This window comes from Adiantum capillus-veneris, chromosome 1, assembly GCF_014529385.1.
Source record: "Adiantum capillus-veneris isolate H3 chromosome 1, ASM1452938v2, whole genome shotgun sequence".
NCBI classification, from domain to species: Eukaryota; Viridiplantae; Streptophyta; class Polypodiopsida; order Polypodiales; family Pteridaceae; genus Adiantum; species Adiantum capillus-veneris.
In genome coordinates this window covers 161,834,534-161,854,995 of record NC_140931.1, presented here as the reverse complement: position 1 = coordinate 161,854,995, position 20,462 = coordinate 161,834,534, and the positions used below count along the sequence as shown (strand labels likewise).

Genomic DNA, 20,462 nt, shown 5'->3' with positions numbered 1-20,462 from the left:
TATTATTTTTGTAATTATTCATTCCTTGAGGAAAACCTGATTTTTCACCTTGTAAATATTGGGACTTACAGAAGTTTCTAGATTGTATCCTAGTTTTGATAGTTAGATTGAGTAGATGGTTGATTTTGGAACTTTAGGGTTTGAGAAGTTGTAAGGTATATATACCACTCTTCGATCTTAATGAAGGACCTTTTGTCATTTCAAACAAGTTTGAAGTCTGTGAGTGAGCGTACTACGTACATGAGAGAGAGTGTGAGCTTCGTCTTGACGCTACGTGTGCTACGGTGGTCGGAATCGAGTGCGGAGAAGTGCAGCGTGTTGCCCCCGACTAGAGCTACGAGCCGATACCAACATTGCGCACGTACGGTCCGGCTTTGGGAGCTCCTTCTACGAGCTTCATCTGTTGTCTGGGTGAGCATACATTATCTGATTTCGCATTGTAGCATATCCACGCGTTCACATGGAGTAGAGATACGCATTAGGCACTTCAGATTTCGGAAACGAAGACCTGCATTCGGCTAGACATCCTACATGTTTCTGCACCGGGGGTTTTGGGTCGTGATTTTGGTTCATAGACCTTAGGGAGAGCGGCCTATAGGTATTAGTAAGGTCTCCTTCAAGTTCTATGGTGTTTGGAAAGTGTTTGATGGGTGTTTGGCTCTAGCAAGCGTTGTAGGAAGTATCCTCTTTTGCACTCTTGAAGGCTGTGACTTAGAAAATTGGTAGGGAACTCTGTAGGAATTAGTTAGGAGTCGGTCGAGTGTAGGTTGACACCTTATGCTTGCTTCCACGCGCCTGCGGATCGAGATTCGTCCATAGCTGACATTACTTGTTAGGTGAGTTCTCGCTGTGCTGATGTCCGTCGCGGCGTATCTGTCCAACATTGGCGCTGCTGTCGGGGACGAAAACCTTAGGTAGGTGACCGAGACTAATCCTTGAGGATTGGGATTTTTGGCTTGCCAAGAGTCTCGCCTTACATTTAGATAGGATCAGAGGGTGGAGGACTCTCTAGGTCTTAGAGGGAGTCTAGGAAGCGTGTGTCTGGCCTAGATCCTTCGACTTAGGTAGAGGAGGTAGAATTAGGTAGTTGTAGGTAATAGTCGAGCTACAGAGTAGGAGCTGGGTGGTAGAAGCGGTGAGAGGAGAGCTTGAGAGTCAGGAGAGGCCAAAAAGCAACCAAAAACACCATTATCACCATTTCTTCATGATAGGTAGGAGTAGAGTAAGTAGGACATCATGATTCAGATCTAGAGCATTTCATGCATGTACACTTGCTTGGTAGAATCATTACAAGTTTGTAAAAGACGCAAAAGTGTGGTTGAAAGCCTAATTGAAGTCCAAAAGTTACTGTGAGTGTTTCTGATAGGTCTTCAGAGTATCACGAGCATTCCTGTCAGAAAAAAACTTTAATTGTAAGCCAGGAGACATCCTACGCGTAAGATGTCTACAGGCCAATCTGGGAGGAATTTTGGGATTTTGAGTTGACCAGTGTGTTCAGAAGGTAGGATTTACCCTAATTTCAACTGGAAAGTGGAAATTTGGCCATATCTTGACAAGATAAGGCCAGATAGACTGAAATTGCAAGACATCCTACCCAAATAGTGCCAAAACATTAACTTGAGACCAAAACCATAAGATGGCTGCATGAGTGTGTCTTGCATGATATATTGAGTGACTAAAAAGGGTTTCACCTCATTTGGGTAAGAAAATTGGGTTCCAAGTGGACTTTAGCACTTTTGATTGAAAAAACAAAAACAGCTGAAGTTTGAGACTTTTGACACCCAAATCAAAATCTAAGCATACCTCTGGGATACTGACATCAAGGGGAAGCTGTGGAACAAATCTGAGGTCAAACAGGCCAAAAAGACATCCTACGCATAGGATGTCTTCTGAGTGATTTGGGACTCCAAACTAAAATCTGAGTATACCAAGGTGATTAGCAACTCAAGGGGAGCTTAAGCCTTGAGTTTAAAGCCATTCTGATGAAAAAGACATCCTACGCGTAGGATGTCTAATGCAAGAAAATGAAGCCAGAATTTGACTTAGAGCATTGTAAAGTGTTATATAGCCTAAGGCAAGACACCTAGTCAATTTTGGTCCAATTTGGAGTTGATTAGACTGATCAATACCATCAACAGACCGTCGGAACAGATTCCTGACTCATTGACCAGCTTATAGAAGTCCAAATCAAAAAAGTAACAGCAGCTATAAGCTTAGCACAGCAAGGGGAAACAACAGTGAAAAAATCCAGGCAAAATACAACAGGAGACATCCTACGCGTAGGATGTCTATTGGGGCATGCTGTAGAGAAAATTTGACCTGGCCTAGACAGTGAGGTTCCATTTGTCTTAAGGGTTCCATAACTTCTTTCAGAAGTGAATTTGGACCTTGGTTGCCCATTTGACAAAGCAAAGACTGAATTCAGTCTTTTTCGCGTAAATTGGCCAACACCAGAAGGAAATACTGTTTCAGATTAGCAACCTAATCCAAAACATCAACAATGTATAAAATATAGTAGTGGTTGAGATTAACTCTCCAGTTATACCAATCATTACTAAGATAACCTCTAGCAGATAAATGCTTTGATTCAATTGTCGAAATTAAAACTCTTGTGTACAGGTATATTCAGCAACAAAGCAAGAAATTGTGCAGAAATTGACCCGCTGCCAGGTTAGTTGTTGAATTTGTGCTAAATTGCATTGATAAGTTTGATGAATTTAAGATAAGAAAGATACATTGTTAGAGACCAGAAGGTGACAGGTGACCAAGGTAGCTTAGTGTCCACCGAAGAGAGTGTAACTCAGGCAAGGTTGGATCCGCTAGCACCGATTATTGAGGAAGGTTGTGATACTGACACTTCGTCAGACAAATCTTTCTTCATGATGGGTAGTCAACAGCCAGGAGGTTTCACCTATGATGGACCTATGTGAGAAGGAAGAACCTCCCAAAATCCTTTGAATGATTCCAGGCTTACGGTGATCTTCTTAGAGGGAACAAACTCAAGAGGAGCCCTAGTCTATTCTGACTATCGAGGCCGCAAGTGCATTTGTATCGAAGAGAGGCCAACACAAAGATTGGAGATAATCCGCGTGTATGATGATGGAGATAGATTCCGAGACAAAAAGGGGAACCACTATTTAATAGTTAGCAACCCTGAAGATTACAACAGATATGGAGATAACGTGGCTAAAGGGAAAATGGTTTCAGAAACTCAAGAGCTGCCACCAAACATTGATCGGCATGGAGCTATTTTTATGGACGATAAGAAAACAATCAGGATTCCAACTTATAACGAGAATGTGGGAATCTACAAACACGAGAGCGAGGGTATTGTCTCTTACTTTCGCATCAAAGAACCATACGTAAACGAACTAAGCAAAGACAAGGTTCTTTACTTATTCTCTTATGAAACTGCTACGGGGAAGGGCATAGTTTTTGTTGATAGATACGGGCGAGAATACCAAGGTATTCTCCCAGAGGAAGTAGAAAGAGCAACAGGTCCAGGAGCATCAGCATATGCCCCTGAGGAAATTCTGAGAGCCGCCCACACCCCAAGAAAGTCAACAAATCCATTTTTAGATGAGTATGACACTACCTCACATTTCAGTAGACAACAAGTATTCAACAACCAAGACCAACCAGGAAACCAGCCATCATTGCAGGCATGGCTTCAACAGAGTGCAACAATGGAACCAGACCGAAACCGAGATGGTTATCAAGCCGCACGAGGGTTCAGGGATTTGCAAGAACCACCACACTATTCAAGGTATCAAGCAGAGAGTAAGCCAAAGACACAAGGGTCGACCGAGCTTGGAGGACCACCCATCGAACGAGTTCGAAGAGAAGAACCACCTCCAGCAAGAATAGTTAGAAATTATGGCTTAGGAGCACCGTTGGGAGAGGAACCAACCTATTACAGAAGGCCTGAGGAGGTGTATAGACTTGGACGGGGTGATCCAATGATGAGGTTTGTAGACCATAACAGAATTAGACCTTCTCAAGTGCAAAAATGGATAAACAAGAAATACACAGGAAACAGAGACCCAAGAGATCATGTGGCAGCCTTTGTGCGTGTAATTAGAGCCGAAGAGGTGTTAGATTTTCCTACCCAATTTGCAGGGTTTGGACTAACCCTAGAGGATGATGCTGCAACTTGGTTTGACTCTGTGGAGCAAAGCGTAGAGACTTTGAGTCGATGGAGGAAGTGTTTGACGAGTTTATTGAGGAATTCTCCCAAAGGGGAATAGCTCATAATACCGTCTCACAAATCCATAAATTCAAACAAAAAGATGGAGAATCTGTACGGAAGGCAGCCCTAAGACTAAAAAGATATGTTAAGTTCTGTCCTGTTGAAGAACTTCCAACTCAGTCCAGACTTATGCTGATATTCATCCAAGGACTAAGGAATGAAGATCTCTAGAAAGACTTACATATGAAGAGGAGCACAACGTTGAATGAGTTGACCAAGGAGGCTTTGTACCTTGTGGACAATTGTGCGGTCTACAAAGAAGGGGAGTTCAAGGACCTTGATGACGATTCATCTTCACAGCAAAGTGGGAGCAAGTCTTCCAGGACAACACTAAAAGGAGAAATAGCGGTAAACCAAGAGCAGCTCGTGGATGAAGTGCTAAAAAAGATCAACTTGTACGCCAAACCTCAAGCTAAACAGCCCAAGTGGTGTGCTATTGAACAATAATGGACAAACCATGGGACCGAGGAATGTTACTATAACAAGGGATATGTGAGGGAGAGACCTTATGCTCCACAAGCTCCCGTAGCTTCCCCTCAAGTTCTACTGATGCCTAGATATCAAGCAGGCAACTTACCAGGACCTGTAGGTGTAGAAAGACAACAACCGGTGTTGGGGCAACAACCACCCCTACCAGGTTTACGACCAATTGGTATAAGATACACACCAACGGTATAAGATACACACCAACGAATCAGAAGAAAAGGCTTTGGTGCCTATGCATGCATATTATGAAGATCCCAATGGATATGCAGCAAACCCTGTCTATTATCCACCGGAAGAACCCTCGACACCAGAACCATGGAGCATGATAGGGAATCAAGGACCTCCAATTGCTGCACAGGTTGCAGGAGAAGAAAGATATAGCTTAGATGAACGAACATTATTGTTCATAGCCAATGGGGGCATGGGTGGACAGAGACAGGCTTACCAGCAACGAGGGGCTCAAGGAGCACCTCAACAACCCAAGGGACCCCGTTACAAGTGTGGTGGAGACCATTGGTTGAGAGATTGTCCTCATGATGAAATCATTAGAGTCAATGCGTATTGCCCAGAATGTGGAATTACTCATTTGATTCCCGATTGCCCTAAAAACCCGAGCAAAGGAGCAAAAACCACCTTGAACCTGTTGGAACCAGTACCTTCCAGTGGAGGATCGGAAAATGAAACAATCATACCTATTCAGGCGGTAACACGAGCCCAAGCCCAAAGAAGGACAAACGAACCCATAATAGAAGAACCAAAAACAAATGCCCAAAGTTCAGAAACGAAAAATCAGAGAAGCACTTGGAAAGCGAGAAAGGCGCGTAGGAAAGCCAGGAAAGAACGAGAGCAAACAGCCCTATCCGATGAGTTGAAACATACAAAGAACAGATTGGAGCGGTTAGAAGATCTAGCTAGCTTAAGCTCACACACCACAACAGCCATAACACCCAAGGAAATAGCAGAGCCCAAAAGTGCAGGATCAGGAGGATCTGTAGTGACAGACAAGGTAAACGAGCAGCTGGATGCGCTTCTAAAAGCTTATGAAGCTCGACAAAAAAAGAACCAAACCCAGGAGAAAAGGTGGATGACTTATCCATATGCAGAAATAGAAAAACAAAGGTTGGATATGTGTAAAAAGATGATCGAGACGGCTCAATCATTGATGGAAGACCCGTTGGGTAAACTGGCAAATTGTCATGACGCACCAGCTCCAACCGCTATCCAACCAAGGTTAGAGAAACATGAAGAAACAAAAGAAAGACTCACTAATGATTATGAATCCAGAGGAGAGCCTATCATAGTGCCAAATACCACCGATGGGGCAAGTGACGGGGTCCATCCTAAAATATTGGCAGAAATGGGAAAGGACGGTAACAGTCTAGATGATCTGTGGAAGCAACATGCCAAGAAACTTAAAAAGCGAGGGATGGGACCATTTGTGATTCATGATCTATCACAAAGTGGAGCTGTCAAGCTTGCTACATTAGCAGATGAAGAAATGCCAAACTAGATTAGTGGGTGTCGACTAAGGAAATATCTTCTACCCCTCACACAGGAGATGCTCCAACAAATTCATCAAGGAAAGCAAAGAATGAAGGAAAAAGAGAGAGTACGGGAGGAAGCTCAAGCCGAAGCACAAGAACGCATTGCAAAAAGACGGCTTCTGCGACAACAACAACAAAGTAAACCAACATTGAGAATCAATGCCATTCGACTGATGAACTTGGAGGAGGAAACATTAGAGCCAATAATTACAGTCAAAGTGGGCAACAATCAAGTTGAATCAACAGCCTTGCTTGATTCGGGTGCTTAAGCAAATTTGATCTCTTACGGATTATACCAAGAGCTCAAAGTCACAAATCAACTTCATCCTACCCCCCAAGTGCTGGAAAATAGCACATCACACCCATTGAAAACATTAGGATGGACTATATTGCATGTACAGCTACCTCAATATATTTACCCACACAAATTCTATGTGGTGACAGATGAAAGCACACAACACCCAATGATGCTAGGGCAACCTTGGCAAAAAGCATACAATGTGAAGATAGATTGGAAAGCAAAGGCTGTCAAAATTCAACATGAACATGAATGACAGGTGATAGCTTTTGCTCAGCAAGACCATCATGATCAACTACAAGCCATGCAATCACTGGCAACAAAGACAAAAGCACAAATGCCATCAAAGAACAACATGAAACCTGAGACCAACAACCAGGTAAAAGCCAACCATGCTAATTACAGACAGATGAAGTCACCGGACACAATGCAAAAATCTAGGCTACCAAAACAAGGTAAACGAGTATGGATGCGGAAGGATAGAAATGCAATGGAAAAAAAAAACAATGTAACAACCGGATTCCAACAAAGCAGACGGTGCAACCCAAAAGCAAGGTCATAAAACAGATATGGATCCCAAAGAAAATGCTTAGCCATAACCCAAATGTCACTCACATTTGGATACCAAAGCAAAAGCCAAAGGAAATCCCTACGGTACAAGCAACAATGGAAAGCAGACATCTGCAGGTCAACAAGGAGAACCGATATATGTGGATGCCGATGATAGACAAACCAGTGGCAAACAAGAAAGTGCCAAACCATCTACAAAAGATGGCAGCACCAAACTACCAATGGAAAGCCAAGGCCATAAGGCCCATAGATATTACATCCCAGCCAATTCTATCCTCAGAAACAGCTACGACTCCATCAACAACGTCGGCAAAGAAATTGCCTCTTGCCAAAAGGACAATTAAACAGAGAGCAGTAGAGTTACAGCTGCTACTTGCAAAGAAAGCAGGAAGCCTCGACGGCGAATGCCAATAAGCATCTTGCTTATTCCCTTCTCTTGCACAGCATTAGTTTTTCCATGCATTGACCGAGTATGCATAAAATAGGGCCACATTAATCGGCCAGGCATTAGCACAACTTTTTCACCTATGCACGACACATACTCCGAGGCGAAACCTTGTCGTCCGGGAGGAATCCGACTAGGAGGGGGGGAGGCATTCTCAATGCGGAACCAATAACAAAAATAGCAAAAAAGGGCATGATTTTCGACTATTTTAAGGGTTGACGTTTGATTGAAAAATTTTCTGGAGTAACCCAAGTATATATGCCCTTATACAGCATGAGTATAGGTATAGAGGACCAAACATCAAATCAAGCCCCTAGGTGTGTGTATATAAGTAGAATTAGCCATTTTTCATGCAAAATATTGGTAAAACGGAGAAATTCGGGCATAAAAATTGCATGTGAGTGTATATAATGTGTTGCGGTGATGTTTGTGATCTATTATGATTTTTGGGAAATTTTTGGGTTTGATATGCTATTTTCCTTTTAATTTTGCTAATTTTCGGCAGAAAAACTTCAAAAATACAAAAAGCAGGTGAAAAACAATCGTAATGAAAAAAAAAAATATGGGGATGACCAGTGACTAAAGGACAACCTATGGTACAGTGGGGGTGCAATTATGAGACTGGAGCGGAAAGCGCGTTTTGGCCAGGTTTTGACCGAAATGACAAATTTCTGGTAAATAGGGCAAATGGAGTCCAAATTAAGAAATTTTTGAGCCTAAACTGCATCTCGCAGAAAGATAGGAGTACATGTCAAATTTCATGAAAAATGGTTCGGGGACCTCCATTATAAGAAATTTCCACCCCATTTTTAGCTCATTCTCACTATTGACCTTGTGGAGAGAGCTTCTGCCACCTAGAGTGGATCGACCTTCCAGCATCTTCTACGATGCGCACGTCTACCCGACCAGCTCCAGACATGAGAGGTAGGCTCACCACCTTGAGCTTTTCGCGCATGTTTGTCATTATGTCGCGAAAACTAGCGTAGAGGTCACACACAAAGCGAGCGGTAGAGACCTACAAGTAGAGACGGCGGCCTAACGGCTAACCCGAAAGCAACAAGACTTCATCGGCAGCTTACCCTAGTCTAGGAGACCAGTCCTGGATAGCCAAAGGAAGTGGGAAACCATCGGGAAAAACCCTAATTCCCAGAAACCCGCAAGAGGCCACCAAATGGGAAATCGGCGAAACGGCGACCAAATGCTACCAAAATTTATGCGTAGGAGCATCTCGACATGCTCGACAAGTCCATATGACCCGCATGACCAAAAAGTGACCCGAAGCGGCACTAAACCTCAAAAACGGCATCAGACACACAAAGCGTCAAAAGACACTTGCGGCCAAACTGCAAGTCCGTTTGCCACCAAACTTCACGAGCGGCTTTCCTAGACCATCAACAAACAAGTCCTATGGTGGTAGACCACCACAAATCATCAAAGGTATGTAAACGCCACCACGGGTGCTTCTAGAGCGACAAATTGCCAAATGGAGCTCCGGTGAAGCCAAAGTCGACAAAAACCATACGGCAAGGATCCCCAAGGGATTGGGAAGCTGTGGAGAGCAACATCGAGAAATTTCATGACCAAAAAGCACTCCAAAAGTCAGAAAAAGGCTCGGAGGCTCTGAAGTCCACACAGGGAGTTATACTCTATCTATTTGACTTTTTTGTTGAAATTAGGCTCAAAAGGGACTTAGGTGGGCAAAGGGCAAGCACTGGGAGCACTAACACTGAAAAAATCATCAGGAGACATCCTACGCGTAGGATGTCTCAAAGGCACTTGTTGGCACAAAAGCCAACAATTTTTGTCATGCACATGTTTTGAATGACATTTATAAGCCCTACACCAGGTTTCATCACATTTGGACTAGATTTGACCTCATATGCATGGAAAAATGCAAAGTTAGGGCATAGAGGCAATAATGGGCCATTGACCTACCAAATCTTGTCCAAATCTCATGAAACTTGCACAACACATTCATATACACATCAACAAACCATATGTGTGGTCAAGGAGTAAAAATGATGAATTAGACATCCTACGCGTAGGATGTCTAATGGACCTTTTTGGCATGGAAGGGAAGTTTTGTCATTCTAGATTTAATTACCTCATCAGCAAGAGCCCATATATCAAGTTTGAAGCCATTCTAATCACTTTTGACCTCCAACACCTTTAGGATACACTTTTTGAGCCCAAAAACACCTCACAGAGCCCTACAGGCATCAAATCTTATCCAAATTCAAATCCAAGAACATGGCCATGTTCCATAGGACAAGGACAACCCACAGAACAAGTTTCATGCAATTCTGATGAAAAAGACATCCTACGCGTAGGATGTCTTCAGCACATATTTAGCCTTCTGTGCAAGAAATGACATAATAGAAGCCAATACCATGATGCATTGAGCCCAAATACCAAGTTTCAACCCATTTGAACATCAATTGCTACCCATGATGGACAACCTACCCAAATTGTGACCTAAAGCCTAAATCAGCCTAAAAATCCACTTTTCGAAATCCAAATTCAAATCCAAGCTTATAACCATGTTCCATGAGCCTTACACTACTTGTATGTCAAGTATGAACCAATTCTAAAGAAAAAGACATCCTACACGTAGGATGTCTAGATGGAATTTTTTGGCCAGAGTTGCACTATGAGCACATGCACAGCTTCACAAGTTCCTTTAAAGCTATAATTTCAATTTTCAAGTCATTTGGATAAGTAAAACTCAGTTTCGCAGCTAATATGAAAAAAACGCCTACTTTGGATTACTGAGTGCAACAGGATCTATGGCACCCTCGAAGTCACCGGCAAAGAAGAAAAGAATGACAATCAAAGATTATCTGGACGAGGTGGAACCTTTTGTCATTCCAGAGGGAATACTAAAGCCCACCGGCACTTGGATACATGAACATCTATTAGAGTCAAACGACCTAAAGATCTACCAGGGAGTGTTCAAAGACAATGAAGGCAATGTAATAGAGCTACCAATGCTGCCAAGAGAGCTCAATGAATTTGTCCGAAGCAAAATGGCCGGCTACTTGGAGGAAATTGACCTCCATAACTATTTCGAAGCAATACCAGCAGGGGTGGACGTCAAAAGAGTATGGGAGTTTGTAACAAGCATCAAAGAGGATGGAGTGGCCAAGGTGACAGATTTGCACGGTAGACCCGATACAGAGATCATTATCACGGAACGGGTTGTAGCCCATGCACTAGATCTCTCCAATCACGGAGACAGTGTGACAAAACGAAGGGATGAAGTCAAGGTGTACAAAGAGAAAAAGGCCAATTACACCTTTGAATACATCGCCAACCCAAAGGTGGCGATCATGAGCCAATTGTACAAACAGTACTTCCACATGTGCACGAAGAGGCCACAGAAGTACAGGATGCCGCCAGGTGCAATTGCCACAACATTTAATTGGGCAATGACAAAAGGCACCCCAAAGATAATCAACTATGCGGCATACATACATGATAGCTTGGTAAAAAATGGGCAACAAAAAGCCAACCTACATAGTGCTAAGAGAAATGATAACCAAGGTAATTTATGCAGCACTACACGCCAAGGGAAGGTGGCCTGACCCCCCATCTCAGAATGATTGGCTAAGGGTAAGGGAAGACAAAGAAGACGAGCCACAACGAGCACCAAGGGTGGCTATGAGGTTGAAGAGACGGCTAGAGCCAGTTGCAGAGGAGCAACCTGAGCAGGAAAAAGGAAAAAAGGAATCTGCTCAAGTGCCGGCCAAAGAGACAAGATCACAAAAAGCGGCTAGACTCGAGAGGCTGATGGAGAGTTTCCGAGCAGAAAGAGCCCTCAAGGGTGATTTAAACGAACTATGGAAGCCCTCTCTCGAGTCTATGTCCGGATCATCCAGAAGAGTGCAGAGGGACCGCTTTGAAGACTATAACAAGAATTTCGAGATTCTTGATGCTGCAGCGGAAAACATTCCCCATGTCCCTTTCACCGAGGACGAAGTGGAGTAGATAAGGCAGACATTACTAGATGAACAAGAAAGCCAAGAAAGGGAAAGAAAAACGAAAGCAGACAGAGACTTAAAGGGCAAACCTGCAGCTTTACCAGATAGCCCTAAACCCAACCCACAACCATCACCACCACCATCACCACCTCCTAGCAGCCCTCCACCAGAAGATAAGGAGGCTGAGGACAATCAAGAAGAACACCAGGCTGAGGAGCAAGAGCAAAGGCAAGAACCTGAGACCAAAGAAGAGGCCAAGCCTGCGTCTGAGCAAAAAGGACTAGATGAGGCATATTATGCATTTTTGGACCTGCTAGCTGCAGGCTATACAAGGGAAGAAGCCGCCACAGTCGCATTTGACTTGGCGAGGACAGGGCATAAAGAACAGATGCCAAGCATCTGTCTAGTTGAGCTAAAGGAATTTGCTACTGAACCGGTAGACCTGCACCCGTCCTCTAATGATTGGGACGTGGTGATGACAATGCTAGCTAGAATAAGAGCACAATCTATGGCATCAGACGAAGAATTAATAACTCTAAAGGCCAACGAAGAAAAGACCAAGATGGAAAGCGATACTCTGCAGGCACAAAGCCAAGGACAAAAAGAGAGAGAAGCTGACCTCCACGCCAGCTTGGCAACGGCTCTACAAAACTGCCAAGCAAAGGAAGAATCACATGAGGCAGCAGCAAAAAGATTACAAGTAGCGGAAGAAGAGTGTCTACAACTTAGCAAGTCATTGCGAGATGCTGAAAAAGAACGAGATAATCTGACACTCCAGCTAGCAGAGGAAACTAAAGAAGTAGAGGCCATGAGGAATGCCAAGGAAAAGGCAGAGATAGAACAAGAAGCAAGCCTGGATGAAGTCCTTGAGCTCAAGGACCAGTTAAAAGTCAAAGATCAAACCATCCAGATGCTGCGAGCATCACATGCTAGAGTTAGAGCTACGAGCTCGACTCAAATCATTTTCGAGAGTCAAATATATGAAGAGCAGATGCAAGAACTCCAGAAGGAGCTGACTCTCGAGAAGAAGCAGAGGTTAATGATGGCTGAAGGTTCTATCGCAATGCAAACAAGAATGGAGGACAGCCAAAAAGCCCTACAAGAAGAATTGGAGAGCATAAAGATAAAGCTCGAGGAGGCTGAAAAAGTAAATGCTGAACTCAATGACCTCCTCGTGACTATGGGCGGAGAAGCCGAAGCGGAAAAGCAGACACTCCTCAAGCAAATTGAGGAGTTGAAAGGCCGGCAACAAGCAGAAGCAGAAAGCTCAGGGCCAGCTGCCAATGAGGGCATCGACCTCGACAATGTGGCAGATCCTGTGGACACACCCATGCCAGAGGAAAGCACAGCAGGATCCTCTCAAGAGCCACAAGATCTAACACAAGAAGAGGAGGAAAAATTGTGTAAGGCAATAGAGGCAGAGCTAAGAGAAAGCACAAAGGAAGCCTTGGAATGGGAGCAGAGGATCTTCAAATCTATCACCATTCAGAAGATCGACGCCAGCAATCTCAGGCATGAGTGGCTTCAACCCTCTCTCCCATATCCATTGTTGAAATATGAGGCAACAACAATAAACAGGCGAATCAAAGAAGAGCCAACGGTCCCTCTCTACAACGCAGACACCTCGAGGCCAGAAGGAGTTAAGCTCATAGTAGATTCTCACCCAAAGTGGAGGAAGGCTTGGCTTACCAAGTACCCACAATACCTAATCCACTTGGTAGAGGCACCTGAAGATATCACGAACAACCTCAGCTTCTGTCCTCTACCAAGGGTTAGAATGTGGAAGGCACAAGAAATCTTACAAAGAAGCCAACCCACTTGGCTGAACTACCCAAAGCTGCCAGGCGTGAAGGCAGGTGAGAGAATAAGTGTACAATACATGGTGAAAACCCTAACGGGCGCCATAAAGTTGTTCACTGGCTCACCTGACCTTACATGCATTATGATGAGAAAGATTTGCAGAACCATCCTAGCAGCGTTCGAGACCTTCAAGCTAGGCCAGGTGACTGACAGCATATTCTTCTTCCAGGATACATACAGATGTGCTTATGATATGTCAGGTCAGCCTTCCAAGGAGGTGATACATGCGTTGTATCAAAGAATTATGTTTCTACTATCCTATCACCTCCAGGCTTTTGAAGAAGCATTCTACACGGGGTTCTTCACCATGCATACATATATCTTTGGCCCAACAATGCTGAATCTACATGCAAGGTACGAAACACTGCTAAAGATGCGGGAGACCATAAGATGAAGCAAAGGATCAAGGCCATGTCAGGGACAACATGAACAAGGAGGGGGGGGAAGTTAGAAGCTGGACACACCCCACGACATCTAACTACGGGGCGGACTATTATTTTTGTAATTATTCATTCATTGAGGAAAACCCGATTTTTCACCTTGTAAATATTGGCACTTACAGAAGTTTCCAGATTGTATCCCAGTTTTGATAGTTAGATTGAATAGATGGTTGATTTTGGAACTTTAGTGTTTGAGAAGTTGTAAGGTATATATACCACTTTTTGACCTTAATGAAGGACCTTTTTTCATTTTAAACAAGTTTGAAGTCTGTGAGTGAGCGTACTGTGTACGTGAGAGAGAGTGTGAGCTTCGTCTTGACGCTACGTGTGCTACGGTGGTCGGAATCGAGTGCGGAGAAGTGCAGCATGTTGCCCCTGACTAGAGATACGAGCCGATACCAACATTGCGCGCATACGGTCCGGCTTTGGGAGCTCCTTCTACGAGCTTCATCTGTTGTTTGGGTGAGCATACGTTATCTGATTTTGCATTGCAGCATATCCACGCGTTCACATGGAGTAGAGCTACACATTAGGCACTTCAGATTTTGGAAACGAAGACCTACAGATTTTGGCCAGACATCCTACGTGTTTCTGTACCGGGTGTTTTGGGTCGTGATTTTCGTTCATAGACCTTAGGGAGAGCGGCCTATAGGTATTAGTAAGGTCTCCTTCAAGTTCTATGGTGTTTCCAAAGTGTTTGATGGGTGTTCGGCTCTACCAAGCGTTGTAGGAAGTATCCTCTTTTGCACTCTTGAAGGCTGTGACTTAGACAATTGGTAGGGACCTCTGTAGGAATTAGTTAGGAGTCGGTCGAGTGTAGGTTGACACCTTATGCTTGCTTCCACGCGCCTGCGGGTCGAGCTTCGTCCTTAGCTGACATTACTTGTTAGGTGAGTTCTCGCTGTGCTGACGTCCGTCGCGGCGTATCCGTCCAACATTTATCATAAATTCCTAAAATGTCCTTCAATTTTTCCAACCAAAATACCCCTGGTTGAGAGAGTAAATTTCTCCAACGATTGTTTTTTTGTAGCTTTTCATAAGAAGACTGATTGTCTATCATACAAGATGCTAAAAGTAGAATTTGAGTTGGTTATGTACGCTTTGGAGATTCTTTATTTTTAGACATAAAACGCTTCTTATGCGAGCTAATTTGTGCCAAATTTTTTACATATTAAGCACTCAAAAACGGATTTCAATTGTCAGAAAGGAATTAAGACTAGTAAATCTTGATGAAAATTATCAAAATGGATACAAGGGTATTTTTGAAATTTGAGGGGTATTTCAGGAATTTCCACAAATTAGAGGGGTCTTTTGGTGATTTTCCCATATTAAAATTTGTTAGGCAACACTAAACCGATCTTTTAGGGTGACAATGTTTTTTCCCAAAGCACTGATGACGAAGGACACAATGAAATAGGGCAACCCTTTGCTATATTTGGAGATTTTTACATTAGAGAGTTTCATGCGTGCTATCACCTGATGGTGTTCTCAAGGTGAAAATTAAAATCTCAAGGCAAATATTAAAATTTGTTAGGTGGGATTACACTAAATCGATCTTTCAGAGCAACAATGCTTTTTCTCAAAGCATTGATGACGAAGGACAAGATCAATCAAGGCAACCCTTCGCTATATTTGGAGATTATTTTACATTAAATTCCTTTAAGTTTCATGCATTATATCACCTTGGGGTGAAATTTAGAGATAGAACTCAATATTCGTAGGTGGGATTGCACTAAAGTTAGGATACTTTTCTCCAAAACACGGGTGCTTTGAGTTTCATGGGTGCTATCGCCTTGAGGTAAAATTTTAGAGGTGGATCTCGAAATTCATAAGTGGGAATTGACAAACTAGAGGGGTATTTTGGTAATTTCCCATATTAAAATTTGTTAGGAAAGAATACACTAAACCGATCTTTCAGGGTGACAATGATTTTTCTCCTCTACACCTTTGCACCACACCTTTGCACCATAGCCTTTGGGGCCATTTGGACTACTACACCTACGTTCTATCACGTTGCCATGATGTCTAAATTGATTATACATATTGCACTGCTAAAACTTATGCACTCATTATGAGCTTAGTGTTTTCTTTGTTGCTTGACAGAAGTATTTATGAGGACAAGGGACACATTCCTTTGTCTTTGTGAATCTCCAAGTCATTCCTCTCATGTGCGTGCACACCAAAAGGCTGCACGAAATTATTGATGCCAACTTGCTATACAGTGTACGGTATACTTGACAAGTAATGCCTTTCCATGCTTAACAAATGACCATGGTCGTGGTAGGAGTCCCTCCACATTTGTGGAGGGTTCTATCCATGGATGTTACAATTCCACAAGTCCCTCTGCAAACAGCCATGCAAGGACAAGGACGAAGACAACACACTCTTTTATGTTAGGATGCGACAAGAATATATCGTCGACAACGGGCAAGGCAATGTACCTCCAACATAAGAGAGCAGTGCCATCAACATGACGGACACTTTTTCCCTCTCATAGATGCTCAAAATGAGGAACAGGTCCCGTATGTTCATGACACATCACTTGGAGGAATTGCTTGCATTCTACATGCTTATCCCTGTATACGAGGTGTTCACCCTTCCATGCTACCATTGATACATGTCTCATTGCCCACAGATCATACAGGAACGATGTCCTCCTTCTGTGAGTTTTTTGGTGCACGTCTTTGGCCGTGTGAAATGAAGAAGGAAGATACACCATCAATGGGAAAATATTGTTGCAAAGGTGGAAAAGTATCCCTCTTTCCTCTTGCAAGACCGCCAGATGTATTGGAGAGGCTACTGAATAACAGTGATGCTATGAGTAGGTCCTTCAGAAAAAGCATCAGGAGTTACAATAGTGTGATGGCATTTGCATCTCTTGGAGCTACCATTGATGAGACATTGATGTCTAGGTCTGGTGCATATTGCTTTCATGTACATGGCGGTGTGTACCATCGAATTGGTTCTTTGCTACCACACGAAGCAGGGGTGCCAAAATTTGCACAGACATATGTATATGATACTGAGCATGAGGTTCGGAATCGTATGAGTGCCTTGGATGGTTTGATTTTGTCCACTCTTGAAGCATTATCAATGATGATGCGATCATGTAATACATATGCGAAGGCCTTCTACAATGTTGGTAGAATGTTACGTGACAGTCCTGGTGTGGAGATCAAAATGACAATTTGTGAGAATAGAAATACTTCCAGGCAATACTTGATACTTGTTGGCAATGAGGTTGTTGCAATTATGCCAGGTCAAGGGGATGTACAAACAACTGGCCATCCAGACATTGTGATACATTGTCAAAATGGAAGGTTGCAAAGGATTTCAAATCTACATAGGTCGTACATGCCACTATTGTATGTTCTTCTCTTTCCACTGGGAGAAGATGGATGGTATATCAAGCTTCCTTATGATCATGTGCATGGACCTTTGGATGCCTTGGCTGGTAGACAATGTGTCACTCAAAGAGAGTACTATGCATATCGACTACAGGTTCGTACTGATACGGAGTCATGCTTGCTTTGTGGGGGTCGTTTACTTCAACAATTTATGGTTGATGCATACTGTGCCATTGAGGAATGTTGTCTTGCATGGGTTTGTAAAAATCAAAAGATGTTGAGGACAGAATTTTATGCAGGGTTGGCTGACATGGTGCATTTTCTTGGGAGTGATGATGTACTTGGACGATCTGTAGGTCGAAGAATTTTCTTACCCTCATCTTTTATAGGTGGCCCTTGGAACATGTACCAATTGTATCAAGATGCAATGGAAATTTTGCGTGCAAAGGGAAAGCCAGACCTATTTATCACATTTACATGTAACCCTAAATGGCCAGAAATAAATGAGGCACTACTTCCAGGACAGGTTTCCTCTGATCGACCAGACATAATGTTAAGGCGGTTACGCTGCTAGCGGAAGCTAAATAGCGAGAACTCAACCAACAACAGAATTTGTCAGACGAGGACGAAGCTTGACCCGCAGGCGCATGGAAACAACTAGGTGGGTGTCAAATCACCTACTCGACCTTCTAATGACAATCACTACTAAGGAAATCAAATCTAAGTTCTAAAATACGCAAGTGACTGAAATCCGTACTACGAACGAATGCTATACGAAACAGGATCTAGAATCATTGAATCGATCTCAAACTCAAGGAGAAGTCTATACACTAGGTAATAACAACACCCTAAAGACTTGAACTGCAAAATCAACCTATAATCACTCCGTGCGGTAAACGCGTATGAAGACAGGCCAAAAAATACAGGTGATCGAAACTTGACCCCGATGGTACTAATGTGTAGCTCTGCTCGTTGTGGTTCTATAGATATGCTGCACGCTCCATTCCGACACACGAGTTGGAAGAAAACTCACACCGAAGCTCGTAGGAACTTACCACACATAGAAGCCGATAGCGCGCACTCTTGGTATCTGTGCGTAGCTCTCGCCGTTGCTAACACAATGGCGGTGTCGCTTCTCCAATGGCGGCTCCGTAGCTCGCGTAGCAAGTAGATAAGACTCTCTCTCTCTCACTCTCTCTCAGACACAGTCACGGCGCTCAAAAACTCACTTTGATTAATAATCTGAATCCTTTAGGTTACAAAAACTTTGGCTTATATACCTCAGCCTTGGAGGTGAGAACATCTCTAACTACTTACATCAGCAAGTGAAATTACTTCGGGATTACAAACTGGAAACTCAATTGAGTCGTGTTACTTAATGAATGGCTCAAGTCAAAATTAATGTCGGAAAGACATTTATTACAATCAATGGCTACAAAATGATGAGTGTGAGCAAAAATGTGGGTGTGATCCTCTGCTGGCTCAACACTCCCCCCCTCCGCGTTCATGTCGTCCCTGACATGACTTTTATGCTTGGTCAATAAAGTCCTGTCGTCTTGAGCATCTGCAAATGTGATTCGTATCGTAGGTTGCCAATGGTCAAGGTTGGGCCGAATATTTTGCTTTCGTTGATGAAAAAGCTGGTGTAGAAAGCTTCTTCGAATGTTTGCATGTGGAAGCTAGGCAAAAACATAATCCTTTGGTATAGGAGGTGTAACACTTTTGGAGAAGGCTGCAATGAAAGATCGTACATCATATCAGTCACCGTGTCGGCCATTGATAGTAGACTCGAGGTCGTGGCTTTATCTGGCGCGAACACTTCAATGCAAGCTAAGAGAGTCCTGCAGATTTTCTTGAGCATCTGACATGAAAGGTCAGGAGAGCCAGTAAAGAGCTTGATGGTGCCCGTTAGGGTTTTCACCATGTAGGCTTTACTTATTCTCTCTCCTGCCTTTGGTCCTAGGATCCTGGGATAATTAAGCCAATTTGGCTTCTTTTCTGCAATCCTGCCATGCTCTTTCCAGTTTCTGACTCTTGGCACCGGGCAGAAGGTTGCGTCCTCCCAGATCTCCTTTGGTGCCTCCACCAAGTAGATGAGGTAGGCTGGGTATTTGTTCAGCCACCCTTTCCTCCATCTAGGTTGTGAATCTACTATCTTCTTTGATTGTTCCTCCTTTGTGATGTCGCCTTCGTAAAGAGCGACATACTACTCCTCCTCTATTCTCTTTTTCGTCTTTAGCACTTCAAATTTCATCAAAGGGAAAGGCAGACTGGGTTGCATCCACTGTTCATGGAGCACTTTTGTGTCAAGTCCCTGAAGTCTAATGGAGATTAGGAGTCTCCTCTCCCATTCCATTTCCGCCTTGGCACTCTCCTCTGCTGACTTTTCTATTTGGTCATGGAGCCTTTGTTCTTCTTCTTCAGAGATTCTTGAAGTCGAGGCCACCTCTTGAGCTGGGGCTGGATCTTCAATTGTGGTTGCCTCTCCAGTTTCTGGTAGCTCTATGGCTGCTCCACCTGATTCTTCGTGTGGTGTCTCTGTCTCTCTTCTTTGTTGCTCTTGTAGATCTTGGAGCTGTTTGCGGAGGGCCTCATTCTCTGTCCGTAGTGTTTGATTTTCTAATGTGAGCCTCTCCTCTGCTGCCAATGATCCCTCCGCAATGTGCAACCTTTGCACTTGCTCTAATCTCAGCTCTCTTTGTAAGCTTCGGACCTGGTCTTCCAAAGCTGGTATGATAACTCCCTCTTGTTCGGTTCCTGCTCTGCTAGCTCTAGGGGTAGTCCTGAGTCTAGTGATTGTTCTTTCTTGGAGCTCGACTCTCTCCGTTAGCTCAATGAGCTCATCCTTGGCCGCCTCCAACTCATCCTCTAGCCGCTCCCTTGCTTCCTGTGCACTTGTCACTTCTCTTGAAGCCTCGGCTAGCTGGAGTATCAAGCCGTCTCTCTCGTTTTCCGCATCATAGAGTGATGCTTTATGACTTTCAGATTCAGTCATAGCATTCTCTAATTTTCTCTGCAACTCCGCTTCCCTTTGTTTGGCTGTCTCAATCTCTACTTCCTTTGCCTTGGACCTTTCTTTTATCTTGCTGAGCAGTTCATGCACCATGTGCATGTCTTTTTCATCATCATCTGTCAACTCTAAAGCTCTTTCTGCCACCACCTCCACTGGCTTTGGCTCTTCTAGTGCTTTCGGTTCGTCCAGTTTCTCTTCACTTTCTTTTGTACTCTTTGTTTTTTCCTCCG

General features: G+C 43.6%; 1 protein-coding gene across 1 annotated transcript; it reads left to right on the top strand.

Moving 5' to 3' along the window:
- Positions 1 to 16,521: 16,521 nt before the first annotated feature.
- LOC147465913 (uncharacterized) lies at positions 16,522 to 17,793 on the top strand. The gene has a single exon (XM_086502340.1). It carries the CDS (start codon positions 16,522 to 16,524, stop codon positions 17,791 to 17,793), a length of 1,272 nt encoding a protein of 423 aa, XP_086358466.1.
- Positions 17,794 to 20,462: the final 2,669 nt, after the last annotated feature.